The sequence below is a fragment of the Branchiostoma floridae genome, chromosome 19, assembly GCF_000003815.2.
Source record: "Branchiostoma floridae strain S238N-H82 chromosome 19, Bfl_VNyyK, whole genome shotgun sequence".
Classification (NCBI taxonomy): Eukaryota; Metazoa; Chordata; class Leptocardii; order Amphioxiformes; family Branchiostomatidae; genus Branchiostoma; species Branchiostoma floridae.
Window position 1 is genome coordinate 8,562,932 of NC_049997.1, and position 13,340 is coordinate 8,576,271.

General features: G+C 39.0%; 1 protein-coding gene and 1 long non-coding RNA gene across 2 annotated transcripts in view; one reads left to right on the forward strand and one right to left on the reverse strand.

Annotated features, from left to right (window-relative positions):
* The window catches only part of LOC118406702 (carnitine O-palmitoyltransferase 1, liver isoform-like), a 21,231-nt gene extending 8,116 nt beyond the window's left edge, over nucleotides 1-13,115 (forward strand). Inside the window, 12 exon segments of the mRNA XM_035806961.1 lie at nucleotides 1-39; nucleotides 41-142; nucleotides 1,866-1,950; nucleotides 2,412-2,526; nucleotides 3,077-3,281; nucleotides 8,166-8,368; nucleotides 8,786-9,035; nucleotides 10,225-10,359; nucleotides 10,805-10,957; nucleotides 11,484-11,597; nucleotides 12,223-12,315; nucleotides 13,029-13,115. The exon segment at nucleotides 1-39 is cut by the window's left edge and continues 13 nt beyond it. Coding sequence (XP_035662854.1) covers nucleotides 1-39; nucleotides 41-142; nucleotides 1,866-1,950; nucleotides 2,412-2,526; nucleotides 3,077-3,281; nucleotides 8,166-8,368; nucleotides 8,786-9,035; nucleotides 10,225-10,359; nucleotides 10,805-10,957; nucleotides 11,484-11,597; nucleotides 12,223-12,315; nucleotides 13,029-13,109 — 1,575 coding nt within the window. The 3' untranslated portion in view covers nucleotides 13,110-13,115.
* Nucleotides 5,570-7,104, reverse strand: LOC118406703. Its single transcript, XR_004830075.1, has 2 exons — nucleotides 6,857-7,104; nucleotides 5,570-6,248 (listed from the first exon to the last, which is right to left on the reverse strand). It is a non-coding gene; the product is annotated as an uncharacterized LOC118406703 (long non-coding RNA).
* Nucleotides 13,116-13,340: the final 225 nt, after the last annotated feature.

Genomic DNA, 13,340 nt, shown 5'->3' on the forward strand with positions numbered 1-13,340 from the left:
CCCATCATGGTGAACAGTAACTACTACGCCATGGACGCCTATCTTTGTCCACCCCACGCAGAACCAAGCCGCCCGCGCCGCCAACGTCATCTACTCCATGCTGCTGTTCCGCAGACAGGTGGCACGAGAAGAAGTCAGGCCTGTAAGTTTTGTCAACGCAATCAAACATTAGAATAGTTAGAACACGGCTCAAGGCCTTCTATTGGGAAATAGAGTCACTCCGGCGAAGTTTTAGAACATGGCTACTATTCCAAAGATTTTTTTTCGAGATGAGTCAATGACAATTCATATTTAGGATATCACATTATATTCAAAGTGTTTGTATTTAGGATATCACCATTTATATTCAAAGAACGTACCTCTCTTGGTTAAGCAAAATTGATATTCTATTCTCGTTTCCACAGATGTTTTAATTACCATATCAGGCACTTGAGCATGACCTGTCATCTTAGATGGGCATGCCTAATTGTCAAAGCTGTCTCCGTCTAAAGAAGTGTGGTACTTTGAAAAAAAGTGTGGTAACTGCTCTATTTTATGATGAGTTCATAGTACCACACTTTTTTCATAGTACCACACTTATCTGCACTAAGGGGGTATTGAAGTATTGAAGGGGTCTGACTGGTTGAGGGGTAGTAGCCATGTTCTAACTGTTAGATAACAGAGTACTTTATACACAACCAAATGTTTTTTTTTTTACCAAATTTGAAAGCCAAAATGTTGGTGACTTGGGCAATACTGGATAACTCTGATTTGGACTGCAGCTACAAAAATGTAGGTGCCACTGCTACTGAAGAATATTGCATTCCCAAACATCTTTTCGTGGCTTTCGTGAAAACATCACTTGGTTGCGTTAAAAAACTTTGTAATCTTGTGAAACTATTGACGAAGGGTTTGTAATTGTCGAGAAAAAGGTCTGCATAGGCAGTTTACATCTCTCTGCAAATAAGCAAACAAATATTAGTATAATTGTTTCTTAAAATCTTCATCCTTAAAATTCCATAAACAAAATGAAAAGTTTTTTGACCGTTTCAAAACCATATCCAGTTGCTTGAGTAACTATTTTTGGCGTATATTATTACCTGGATGTCTAACCTACATCGACGTAAAATGAAAAGGCATATAGAACAGTCACTGCACATGCAAAAGTTATTCAGAAAGTTAAAATTTCTTCCTTGTCTCAGTTTTTCTTATGTTTGTCTCTTGTAACTCTCATAATCCCGCATGGTCATTAATTTTTTTTGTTATTTTTATCTTAATGATGTTACCAGCGTATGATTAGCTTCACTCAGGTATGTTTTTTTGTGGGGTTATTGACAGGATTTTCCTGTCAAAACACTATCTTGCACCATTGATAAGAAGTTTTTAAGCACTATTGACAGGATGCTCCTATTCATTAGTCTGTACAAAAATGTATCTTGCACTTTGACTGGATGCTCCTTCAATAAGAGTCTTGCACTATCAGCGTGCAAAATACACACTTGCACATTGCAACCACTTTTTGCTTGGTGCAACTTACTTCTAAACTCAGGTTGCACAGGGTGCAACTTAGATTAAAGTTGTACTATAGATAAGGAGATTTAAATGAGCTGTTGTAGACAGTATTTCATCAATAATTGGGACTATGACAATTAATTTGACCGTACACCTGCACATTTTGGTATTATTGTACCCTATCCCCCTTTTTTGTCTTGTCTAAATCCAGGGATCATAACAAAAATGTGGATAACCAAGGAGCTTTTATATGATAAAAGCTCCTTGGGATAACTAAAGGAGAAGCTACAATTCTTTGACAGGCATCTGCCATGTACAAAACTAATTCTGTCTTGTCCTATTCTTAATGTCTCCATCTTGACTGTCCCATGCAGATCCTGGTGTCCAATGCAGTCCCTTTGTGCTCCTGGCAGTATGAGAGGATGTTCAACACCACACGTATTCCTGGAGTTGAGACAGGTATGGTTGTAGACTGAGATTTAAACTCACTGACGAGGGATACTTAGATGCTCTCTGAAACATCAGATCGATAATCATTACAAAATCAGTCGTTTAGTTGAATTTTGCATTGTGTAAAAAAACTATTCATGATGATAGATGCTGACATTGTTTTTGACATGGTTTGAAACATCTTCTAATCTTGAAAGGATGACAAACATAATAGCATACATGTATGGTAAAATGTCTTGATAAATGCAATATTTATAATTAAGTAACTATTATGAAAGTCACTCTGCTGATTTTTATATGGTTAACAGGTTAGTGTTCCAACATAAGAAACAGATCTGAATTTGATTCCCTTAGATTATAACTTGAAGAGTTCACGCAATGTTGACGTACAGAAAGCCATGAATTCAAAGAGATATGTTTGTTTTATTTTTGTTACAGTAATGAAAACAACTTTGTATTTTCCTTCTCAGACTCGCTACGCCACTGGGACGACAGTAAACATGTGGTGGTTTACCACAGTGGACGTTACTTCAAGCTGCCTGTCTACTTCCTAGGCCAGCTCATTCGCCCCTGTGAGATCCAAGCGTAAGTACAAAAAATTTCCTACAAATTATTCCTCTCTTTTTGAGGTGTATATTGTCAATTTGAATGTCTTCCTCTGTTGTGTATAAATGAAAAGTATAAAAGAGCTACTTGCTGAAGTGCTGTTTTTGTACAGCTTTCAGTCCTCCAAAGTGATATTTGATTTGCAATAAGACGTAGCCTGATGATGTGTCACAATAATGTTACATGTCTTTGATAAAAAATGAAACAGTAAGGAGTTAAAAGAACACTATGGCTACATGTATATTTAGAGGCTTTAAAATATGCATATAATGTACGCAGGAGACAATTGCAACAGGAATACATACAATGTATATGTTTTTTTTTTAAATTACAGGCAAATTGATAACACTTTGCTGAAAAGTGTGATGATTATGTTACATGACAAGTTTAGTAAAAATTAAAACAATAAGGAGTGAAAAAGAACACTTGGCTATGTTTACATGCTTTATAAGATGCATGTGCCAGCCATACCCCTATTTAATGAAGAAGATGATTAACTGAAGGAATTCATCAAACATTTTGCATACAGACAAATTGAGAAGATTTTGCTGGACAAGTCCGAGCCTGCTTTTGGCGAGGCCCATCTGGCGGCCATGACGGCTGGGGAACGCGTCCCGTGGGCGAAGGCTCGACAGAAGTTCTTCAGCAAAGGTGTGAACAAGTCCTCACTGGATACCATCGAGCAAGCGGCATTCTTTGTGACACTAGATGAAGAGGAAGCAGACTATGACACGGTAAAAGAGGTTCTTTTGATAAATATTACTCCCCTAGTGTTTCTTGTTTTTGCATGTAGTTGTGCAATTTAACACACCTAAAGCTTGACAATGTCTAAGCCCTTTTGGTTTTAATTCACATTTATTTGCACTTGTTTAAAATGAAAATCGTCATGTATGCATGTTGGCTTTAGTGTGTAGTATAATATTATGTAATGTCCTAAGGGCCTAGGAAAAAGATGTGTTTTCTGTTTCCCTACCTACCCTAGAAAAACCTACCGACCTAGCCTTTTTTTTTTGAGTGGGCAGTGGAGTCACATAGCTTCCACTGTCAGCCTGCTTCCTATTGAAGTAAAAACACAGCTTGTCCTATCTGATAATATTTATCACTAGAGTTTTGGCCAACCTGAAAGTGAAAAAAAAAATACAAGAAAATAAAGATAATCCCTACCTACGACCCTAGTTCTTTTCAGGACTGAAACAGGAAACAACATTTTTTTTCTTAGGCCTTATATGATATCTACCCATTCTTTGGAAGTGGCATGGAGAAATCAGCATCACTAGACTAAAAATTGAACCGATTGTGCTTTATTTTTCCTTGTTGCAAACAAATGTGGATTTGCAGAGTTTTAAAACGGCAGGGGTTTCAAAGGTAAGCTTTGTGTTTTTTTTAGTATAAAAGGATACCAATACTGTAAATCCCTTTAACTTTGCAGTGGTTTTATTTTGGGCAATGAAGGAAAAGGGGGCTGTTATGAATTGGCAATTCTTTAGTACAGTTACTGTAGTATCAGGGCTCGAAATTCATTTTTGGGATTAGGTGCCCTGGTGCACACAGCTTAAAAGATTGGGTGCACCAAAAAAATGTTTGAGTGCACCGCTTATATTCAAATAATAACCTAATGATAAAACTTAGTTTTAAGCTTTCATGATGATGATGAAAACTTAGTTACAAATTATCAAATTATTAAACACGTACCATGACAGACATTTCTATCATCTTTCTAACACTTAGATGTCAAGAATATGATGTATACTAGTATACTTTGATATCTTTACCTACGTAAATGCAAGAAAATATTTGGGTGCACCCTGTGCACCCTCAGAAAATAATTGGGTGCACAGCTCCAATTTTGGGTGCACCTGGGTGCACATGCACCCAGTATTTCGAGCCCTGAGTATAAGCCTATTCGCAATTACCGGCGCGAAATGCATGACGGGTAAAATCCGCCATTTTGGGAGATAACTTGCCAACCCAGTGTTGCGTCACGCGTGTGTAGTGTCAGCGTTTGTTTAAGGAGATGGCGCTCCGCGCCGCGCCGTGCGGCGCCACAGGTGTTCCCACCTGACAGGTACGAACGTACACCTGTTCTAAAGAAGATTCTAGAACTGTCAGTTAAGAATAAAGATAATTTTAAGTTTTTGAAGTCTGGTGTAAGACGTGTGTTTGTGTTTTACTGACAGTATATGAAGTAAGTGGAGTTTTTTTTTTTTTCATTTTCGTTCCGGCCGTAATGGATGAGGAGGCGGAAGTTTATACACATGAAGAGCTAAGACACAGGACGGTTCTTCATAGTTATACTGCTAATTTGCTAATGCAGTTCTAAAATTGATTGGTTCATGGCAGTTATAAGCTCTGATTGGTTCCTGACAGTAGAAGAAGAAATGAAAAGAAGACACCAGCAAGAGCAATTTTATCCATATCGGGAAAACATAATTATTGTGAGCTCCTACTGCTAGTTTGTCTGTTCGATAAATCATTTACCATTACACAAGCCACTTCATGAACAAAGGCAAAAGTAAGATCCCGTTGATTTTATTCCAAAAAATATGTTACTACATCACCACCAGTATGGCAGCATAAAATGTACAGAACTCACAACTTAATGTATGAAAAATGTTTGAGAAGACATTTGAGGACATGTTACAGAAAGGATCCACTTTTATCTATTACATCTTCATTACATTGTCATTATTATCATCGGTCACAGTTTCCTGCTATCACAACCTAATCAGTAAAGGATCATTAAAAAAGTCACTGGCACTCAGCTGCCAGCAATTCAATACAGTTTATCTCTGCCAACTTGAATGGTTAGTATGCCAACTGTTTATTTGACCAAGTCTGGCTGCAGGTTCCGAACCAATGCAGCACAGACCTTGATAATGTCATCTACTGCTGACATGAGTGTTATGGGAAATGTACCCTCCAGGATTTTGAAGTCCTTCAGTCGATTGTTAGCACGCTCTACGCGGATCCTCAAGTTTGCAACAGTTTTTGTTTTCTTTACTTTGTCTCTTGTCATGTGTCGCCTCCCCTATGCTGCTGGTGGTATTTCTAGTGTTGCATTCAGCAGCATCAGGTCCTCCTGGATTGGAAATCCCCTATCTGCCATTATTTCTATAACGTCATTTGGATCAACCAAATCTAAAAAGCCACAGTCCCAGGTAATGAACACATCAGAGGCTCTTCCGCCATAGGTCTTTGAAAGAAAGGAGATGTGCCCATTTGGTGTGATCCCTACAAACGGCTTTAAAGTATTGTGTTTTTATAGTCATACCATGCGGAGGCTTGTAAGTCTAAAGATCTAGGTCTCTCAATAAATATTTCTGTACAATCAATTATGCATCTTATTCTACTACATTGTTTCTTGAACTGTGGTGGCAAGGTCTTGGAAATTGCAGCTCTACTTGGCCATACTATCAGTGGTTGTAGTGTAACAGACAGGAAGCGAACCCAAGTGTTGGCAATCTGTGAGCAAGAACAGTTTTGTCCAACCATGGGTCTTTCTTGTCAGTGGGAAATGCATAGCTGGAAAGGTTGGGGACAGTTGCATCATCAAAATCCTTTTTTTGTTCCATGTTTTTATTTGGACATGTCCCTGACTTCCTTTTTTTAAAGTTGATACAAGAAGGTTGAAACCGCCTCGGTTGATATGTTCCATTACCGCAGCCGACCACTGCACACAGCCTCATGTTGAACTCCGGCACCTTAAAAAAAAAAGTAAGAAACATTAAAGCAAATATCAACACTTAAACAAAAAATACAGCTTTAAAGCGCAATACACTTCAATGCACATTCTACATGCACCCCTCCCCACCGTCACGTTTGCATAACTTGCAGCGACCTTGCTTGCACATTTATTAGTACAATTTTTCAACCTAAAACACCAGTTTAATACTAATACGGACATCCAAGCCATTTACTGCGATTATTAGTGTACTCGCTGTTGGTTCTTAACATTTTTTTATCTTTCTAATCGAAGTGTTGGTCACAGTACGAAAGCTCCTCAGTCAGTGCAAGCGGGGTCATGTCCGGACACGAGAGATCACGAGACAGTGACCATATAGGCTTTCATTATTGTGAAGACACAAGGTCGTGCATTTTAGCTAACATTTTTACGGTTTATAACATACGTAGGTTAAAATTTCCTAATTATGTCTCACTGGTAACCTTTACAGACAAAAACCTGGCTGTAGTGAGAATGGACAAAAATTCTAGAAGTAAGCGGCAAAGATAGATGGCATCGTGCATGGGGGAGGGCCAGCGTTATCACTAACTGTGGTAACACTTGCTTGGATACCGTCAAAAAACGTACCGTAAATTCCTCTGAAGCGAAACTGAACACGGTGTTTCAGGTACACAAGGTTTACGACATCGTTGGAACATCAGATCCAGGCGGGTAGCTGCCGTTAACGCCGTGTAGAGGCTAAAAATCTCGACACTTGAACATTGAACCTGGACACACGCTGCCCTTTCGAACGCGACTTGTTTATCTCACTTTTTTCGTTGCTAAGGAAATTCCGCGCATGCGTACTGGTAAATGCAAATAGGCTTATACAAGGAAGTTACTGATGTCAGGAGTTTGCAGTAAAGCAAACACTGCATGTGACCATCACAAAAAAAAATAGAATGTAAAACAATTTTAGTTGTAAAAATAGAATGTAAAACAAGTTTTACGATTTGCAGTAATCTATTTCTCCCTTTGAGAACATTTCTGTTTTTGACAAGACTACTCGTTTTTTTTTTTTACTTCATGAGCCCAAGATAAAAAGGTGATGAAATAGAAGAGACTAAGTCTTCAATATCAGAATTTCCCATGCCTGTCCAAAAAATGTTGGATCATCACAATGCTTTTTTCTAGAGAGTCTGCAATTTTACTTAACCTTCTGCTTATCACAATGTGTTTTTTTCCTGTCTACTTTTGCTGCTTTCAATGATTGGACAATCTACATGTAGTCCTTTGATGACTTGCTTGAAAAGGCTGGAAATACAAATGAGGAAATAGGGGTATGTGCTCTCAGCCTGACGACAAGCGCTGTCTTTATATTTGGTTGCGGTTTCTTCTTCTTACTTTAACAAGCTAACTCAATTCTTTTATGGAGGTGTGTAAATCATAAATGATAATGGTGTATATTTGGAATCATGTACATTATGTATATTGAAAAGAACTGGTCATGAATTCGAAGTTTATGGGTCTTAAATGGTTTATCATAAAGCAAATGACATTTATCAAGATACAGATACAACAGAAAGTGATTGGGAAACTAAGGTACAGACTAGTGGTTGGGAGAAACAATTTACTAACTGAATATGGTGAAGTTACATTAAAAAAAGATTATGAAGTGAGAGAGGGCTTGTCTACCTGGCTTTTCCCTCCATTCTGGATGGAAATTTGCTTGTGTTAAATGGGATAAACAACAATTCGAACAGAGTCTAAACTTCATGGCATGAAATTTTGGTAGGCTTAAAATAACTGATTTAAAGACTAACAGCAATGATTATCCCCTAAGTAATGAGCACGACAGAAAAAACTATAAGCTGGAGACAGCTGTGATCAACTTGCACACATGGGGGAAATTTTTTCATTGTTGTGTTCTTCATCTTTCCTCTCCATTCACATACAGGATGGGGACAATACCATGGTGTCGAGTTACGCGGAGTCCCTGCTCCATGGGAAGACTTACGACCGCTGGTTCGACAAGTCCTTCACCCTCGTCGTGTACAAGAACGGACGTATCGGCTTGAACGGCGAGCATTCCTGGGCCGACGCACCCATCATTGGACATCTGTGGGAGCACACTATGTACTGGGACGGAAAGGGCATTGGGTAACAGTCATGCTCTATATCTAGTCTGTATAACTATATTCTTTTTTTAAGTTCCTTTAAGTCTATAGTATATAAGTCTACAGTATATCATCATCACTTCTTCTTCCTGCTACAAATAGATGTGGAGAGTAGCTAATTAGATGATTTCAAAGATGAAAATGAAGTCTTGAGATATTTGTTGGCTTTAGAAAATAGATGCCTAATCCCTAAGGCATAAGTCTTCCCTATGTAATATGAGAGTAACTTCAAGTATAACATTAAGTGGAGTATATACTAAGGTAACGCCAAATCATAGCATGGCGGATCACATCATCATTGCACGCCAGATCGCGGCACACCGGATCACAGCACTGGTTCAAGATCACTAATCTCTATTAGAATTTATTAGAATCTATACATTCTATGTCCTGGCAACAGGTATGGTGAGGACAAGAACACCCTAGGAGAGGCGTCCCTCCCCCTGTCTCCACCCCTACGACTGAAGTGGGACATCTCTGAAGAGTGTAACGAGGTGATCGAGTCCCAGCTGGTCACGGCGAATGCGCTGTCGGAAGACGTGGACATGCAGCTCATGGCCTTTAAGCACTACGGCAAGGATGTGTGCAAGAAGTGCCGCATCAGTCCTGATGCCTGGATCCAGATGGCTCTGCAGATGGCTTACTTTAGGGTAGGTGGAACTATTCTTCTGGTGACCTTTCCATTGTAAAGACATGCAGCTGATGGCCTTCAAGCACTACGGCAAGGACGTGTGCAAGAAGTGCCGCATCAGTCCCAATGCCTGGATCCAGATGGCTCTGCAGATGGCGTACTTTAGGGTAGGTGAAGCTATTTTTCCGGTGACCTTATAATTCCATTGTAAAGACATGCAGCTCATGGCCTTTAAGCACTACGGCAAGGATGTGTGCAAGAAGTGCCGCATCAGTCCGGATGCCTGGATCCAGATGGCTCTACAGATGGCGTACTTTAGGGTAGGTGAAACTATTCTTCTGGTGACCTTATAATTCCATTGTAAAGACCTGCAGCTCATGGCCTTCAAACACTACGGCAAGGACGTGTGCAAGAAGTGCCACATCAGTCCCGATGCCTGGATCCAGATAGTTCTTCATCTTCAGATGGCGTACTTTAGGGTAAGTGAAGCTATTTTTGCGGTGACCTTTCCATTGTAAAGACATGCAGCTAATGGCCTTTAAGCACTGCACTGCGGACGCCTGGATTCAGATGGCTCTACTGTCACAGATGGCTTACTTTAGGGTAAGTGACCTTTCCACTGCAAAAAAGTCACTATTAGCATTTACTCAGACAAGCAACTGGATATGGTTTTGGAAACGGTCAGACGTTTCAACTACTATCCACTTTTTGGCGTATCTTATTATCTGGTTGTCTAACCTACATCGATGTATCAACTATCATGACAGTATGGATCTCCCTAGATGACTATGGTAGCCTGGTATCCAGCCGTTTTCTAGCACCAGAGTCTCTTCTTCCTCTTTGTATTTGTGGCGTAGCCTGGTATCCAGCCGTATTACAGCTCTCAAGGGTCTTCTGTCCTCTCCGTAAATAGGTATTTGTGGAGAAGACAGGAGAGACTTGGGAGCTATAATATGTTTTTTCTCAAACCAGAAGTGAAATATACAAAGTTATTCTAGTATTGACACAGTCATCACATCAATGATTTTCTGTCAAGGGGTTGGTATGTCACAATTGTCAGGGTGTTCAATTCAGAGATTCTGGAAATTGCTGACATGCCACCAAACTTGCGCCCTTGGGAAAGGCACTTTACACGACTTTCCCCACATCATTCAGGTGAAAATGAGTACCTAGCTTCAGTAATGATCACTGCCTTTTCTGCACTCCAGGACCAAAACAAGTTTGCTCTGACGTATGAGGCCTCTATGACCCGCCTGTTCCGTGAGGGTCGGACTGAGACCGTGCGCTCCTGCACCATGGACTCTTGCAACTTTGTACGTGCCATGGAGGACCCCACCAAGACTGTACGTGTGCCCAAAGTCAATGTCTCTTTTTGTGTGCTTTTGGTATTCAAGGTGTTGGAATGTGTGCTATGATATAGCATTTCATGTTGAACTAAAACTAACAAAGTTTGACACACTCTTAGCTTGTCTACTGCTAAGGTCTTTTGTAGAATACCAGTGTTGTAATGGTAATCGCTCAACCCCAAATACTTTAAATTCTTAAACTTTTGCAGTACACGTAGTTTCATCAACACACAAACTCTCCACTGTAGATTCATGGTTCCATAAATGTGCCTCTGTTCTAATATGACTACAGTAAACTGTACTATTGAATTTTTTAAACTTTGAATTTGATTTTGAAACCCAGCAAAACCTCATTTAATACATTTACTGTTAAGTCAAATGTATTTGCTGTATCTGCACCTTATCAAGAACTTTTCATTCAGGCTCTTATTTGAATTTCTAGAACGAGGACCGTATCAAGCTGCTGCGACAGGCAGCCGTCACCCACCAGAACTCCTACCGTAACTGCATGACTGGGACAGGCATCGACCGCCACCTCTTTACACTCTATGTGGTGTCCAAATACCTCAAGGAGGACTCCAAGTTTCTGGGCAAGGTCAGTATTTACTATGACTAGTCTGTCACAAATACATGTACACGTGACCTTAATCCATGGTCTGGAGAAGATAAGGTTGTGGTTGGCTACATGTGACAGGATCTTTAGTCTAGAAAGCGTCCCGAATTTTGAGAGTAATAATAACTTTATTGAAACTTTATTGCAGATCAAGGCTTTTTGCAAAGCCAAGCAGTGGTATACATAATTGTATACTTAACAAAGAAGGAAAATGCGATCTATAGATATATCAAAATTCTAAATCTACTTCAGCTAATTAATGGGTTTTACTTATTTTCCTTATTCATTCAGAGATGAATTGTCCAACACTTTCATAGATTAAACTTAGAGGGGTAGGACGACTTAAGCGCAAAACGTGTTTTGCGATGGTCAGTAAGGTGTGAGAAACTTGGGAAAATTCTGTTGAGTTCAAGGTAAGATTTGCTTCTTACTTAATTGTATTGTGGACATTGACAACTAAGATCTAGTTCATCATCCAATTATGAGACTGTTTCCCTCCTTTGTTCAGGTGCTGAGTGAGCCATGGCGACTGTCCACCAGTCAGACCCCTCATCAGCAGACCAACCTCCTGGACCTGAGGAAACATCCTGAGTACATCTCAGGGGGAGGGGGGTTCGGACCGGTACTGGAAATACTTTCCATTATATCTTATTTCTAATTCATTCATTTTATGTTGAAGACAACTTGATATCCAATAATATGCAGAAAGAGATTCTGAAGAAAAAGTTGAAAAGATATAGATATTATCTTTATATAAAATTATAATCTTAATTGCAGGGCTAATTGCATACAGAATAAAGTCGTAGTGGTATACATAAACATACTTAACGAAGAAGGGAAATGATATTCATAGAAATATCAAAAGGGAATAACGTCTAAACTAAATCTAATTCTACTTAAGCTATTTGGTGGGTTTGACTTCTTTTCCGCATGCAGTGGGAGATGAATGTCCAACATTTTCATGTAATTAAATCATTCATTCATTGAACATGAAAGTGCACTAAATCTGAAATCATGTTTCGAAATCTGAATTGGGTTCTGAGTCCAGTATCTACACAAATATCATGGTGAAAATAAAGCTTTTTGTAAGTGCAATGGAGTCAACTAAAGATGCAAACATTTACATGTACTGTGATCTAGTTTATAGCATACTTTTTTATGGACCATCTATGATACTATATACAAGCTTTACATAGCTGAAGAGTGTTCAGTGACAGCTATCATATGAATAACATTTTATTCCACAGGTTGCGGATGATGGGTATGGTGTGTCGTACATCATTGCTGGGGAGAACGCCATCATGTTCCACATCTCCTCCAAACACTCCTGCAACCACACTGTGAGTCACCCTTCAGTATATCAACACACAGGGGAGGCTATAAGCACGTTGCCTGAACGTACTGCGCCTGCGCAAAAAGTATAGAGTGCATGCTAATCTCCCAGTTTACTAAAGGTCCGCATTTAAGAAAGTGTGTACGTATATAAAGGTAAAACTCCGTGTACGTTTTAAATGAAACCATGTCTCTAAAATATACTGTGCAACAAGCGGGATTTCAATGCAACGTTAAAAAAACAACCAGTGTTTGCGCAGGCACAGTACGTTCTACCGACATGTTGAGGCTATACCCATTTAGTTTGCTACATAAAAGGAGAGAGTGCCTGGGTTTTTATCATGATGGCTTTGACATTTTTTTTCTACTTTTAGTTAATGATAATTTATACATTGTACAGACATTAACTGAGCTAGGACCCTTTCCAAAAGTTGCTTACATGTAGCCATCTCTATTTTAGTGTTTTTATGTCATAGCTTTAATATCAGAAAGTAAACTAGATTTCAAATTAAATACATTACAGTCATGTATTTTTTATTATTGGAGTGGATACCATTAATGTACAAATTGTATACATAAACATGACATTGTATACATTGTACACATGTACATGTAACTCAAGGAATATTACTGGGTCTCTTTTTATGCATACCCTTTGCATGTTGTCTGTTTTAATTCTACAATTCTAGTGTTAACAAAATGTATGATGTTGTCCTTTCAGAGTTCTAGGAGATTCATGAAAAACATTGAGAAAGCCCTGCTAGACATGAGAGCCATGTTCGACAACACAGACAAGAAATGAGACTGCTACAACTCAAGCCATACTCCTAACAGGCTCTCTACTCTACTTAGCAATGCAAGAGGTCCAATGTTATAGGAATACAGTAATTGTTTTATAATATAACATAATATTTAGGATGGTGGTTGAGGAAACTCTCTTGTTGTGGTTTTACAGATAAACTTTTACAGATAAACTTGTTTTTGCCATAGTTTATAGTTTAAAGTTAGATAAACTTTCAGAACTATTATACAT